This window comes from Convolutriloba macropyga, chromosome 4 (genome assembly GCF_964194025.1).
Source record: "Convolutriloba macropyga chromosome 4, txConMacr16.3, whole genome shotgun sequence".
NCBI classification, from domain to species: domain Eukaryota; kingdom Metazoa; phylum Xenacoelomorpha; order Acoela; family Convolutidae; genus Convolutriloba; species Convolutriloba macropyga.
Genome location: NC_134471.1, coordinates 56,537,765 through 56,539,706, shown reverse-complemented (window position 1 = coordinate 56,539,706; position 1,942 = coordinate 56,537,765). Strand labels below are relative to the sequence as shown.

General features: G+C 36.2%; 1 protein-coding gene across 1 annotated transcript; it reads right to left on the bottom strand.

Annotated features, from left to right (window-relative positions):
* Positions 1-755: 755 nt before the first annotated feature.
* Positions 756-1,620, bottom strand: LOC142338543 (uncharacterized). The gene is made up of 2 exons (XM_075388331.1): positions 1,270-1,620; positions 756-1,045 (listed from the first exon to the last, which is right to left on the bottom strand). The coding sequence occupies exons 1-2, from the start codon at positions 1,607-1,609 to the stop codon at positions 771-773; spliced, it is 615 nt and encodes a 204-aa protein (XP_075244446.1). The 5' UTR covers positions 1,610-1,620; the 3' UTR covers positions 756-770.
* Between the last annotated feature and the right edge of the window lie 322 nt (positions 1,621-1,942).

The following is a 1,942-nucleotide window of genomic DNA, read 5'->3' as shown; positions in this document are numbered from 1 at the left end:
TAGTTCCTCCCCCAAGTGTGTCGGAACAAAAACTAAGTAATTCGGTTGAAAGCACGGTGGCTATAACTAAATGAAAAATTTTTAAGCTTTAAAAAAAGGCCGCAGTAATATAAATGAACGAAAGCCTGGCTAACAAAGACCTCAACCAACCAAAACAAATCTGAATATCAGAACTGAAAATGGATAATGATTTATTTATTTTATTTATCTTAAAGTTTGCTAAAAATTGCATTCATACACCATTTGGGTATGCTGTTGCACAGAGCCTCATAAAAAGATACATTGTTAACTTTTATGGTATTGCTAGCGATAATCACAACATAGTCTTATTATAACTCAGTGTCTTGTCACCTCATAGTTCTAAAAATAATAGCTTTCTTTTTACGCACTATATTATTCAGTAAATTGTCAACAACTGCAAAACAAGCCAAAATTATTAACAATTTGAAACCTAACGAAACAGGCCAGTTTAACACCATCCCGATGTTAGCTCTGCCTCAATAACCGTTGACACTGAAAAACAACTGTTATTCTGATACACAATTGGCAAAAATTGTGTTATAAAGATTTTGGACTAACCTGAAGTGAAAAATTATTTAATTGACATAAGCTAACACTAAGCGCGAGCAAATTTCGATATAAGCTTAAGAACATAACAAACATCAAACTACTAAATATATAACTACAGCGAGAAAAAAAGCATGCGACACCTATTGTAAATCATAAGACGTACACTGCGTTAAAAAACTCTCGCAATCAGTAGACAAAAACTACTCCCCATTAACAGTTGCATCAACGGCGACTTTCGCAATCATGTCACTCAAACCATGAATCTTCACAAAATGATTTCTGAGTTTAGACTTGTCCGCTGTTGAGAAATCACAACATGAGCATTTCAACTGTGGCAAATTGTCACCATGCTTGCCACGACAGTGTCTCTGAATGTCACTCGACTTCTTCGTTTTGTAAGTGCATAATGCACACATGAATGTTCGTACATTGTTCAAATGACAAACTGCCCATAATTGGGGTTGTTGTTCGAGTACTGAATTTATCAACTGTTTCCATCAAAAATATGTCACGGAGTTGCCTTGTAGAGTCCAACAAACAAAAAACAAACGAACATAATTGGTCAATCCATAATCCAGATTATCCTTATTAAAATACCCTAAACCCCTGTCCAAAGCCGACTGTTCTCTTGCAAGATTATTTATTATAACAGTCACTATATTCTAAAGCAAAGTGTGAGAAAAAGGAGGAAACAGTTGCCGTTTTTGGCCGACTCAACCGGTCCTATTGGTTGCAATGGCGGCTTGTTCAAGCCTAAGTTGGCCTTTTTAACAGGTGATCGAATGGTGGTTGCAATAGGATTCGATCTCTTTGACGCACCGATTTGATGACTATTTGCATCAGTTTTCAAAATTGCATTATGTGGCGTTTCCAACTTCAAATTTGACTTTGGACTAATTGTAATTTCTCCTGCCGAGGATCCCAGATGCATCGGTAGCTGCTGAAGCTGATCAAACAGTGCAAACTTATAAATCGAGGAATTGTTGAGATTAAACATGCAGCCCTCATTTAGGGACAAAGATATCTCCAACGCTTCCATCAAAGAAACTGAAACTCTTTTGACACATTCTCAAACATTATTCAATTCTTTTTTGAAAATATTTGATAACTATAGGCAAGTTTATTAATTAAATTGGTCCGAGAAACAGCCAAGCTTTATTTTAAATGCGGGAAAAGTATTGCACTTAGAAAAGCCGAAGAGAAAAAATTACTATTTATCAGAAATTGTCATGAAACAGGAGTTACTTCATACAATTAGCCTTGAGTTGCTCTTGCGTTTTCGGAAGTGACTCGAAAGTTTGCAAAACGAGCACAGCCACTTGCAGACAACTGGAGTTTTTGACCAGCAATTTTGTCAGTAGACTCCAATCGA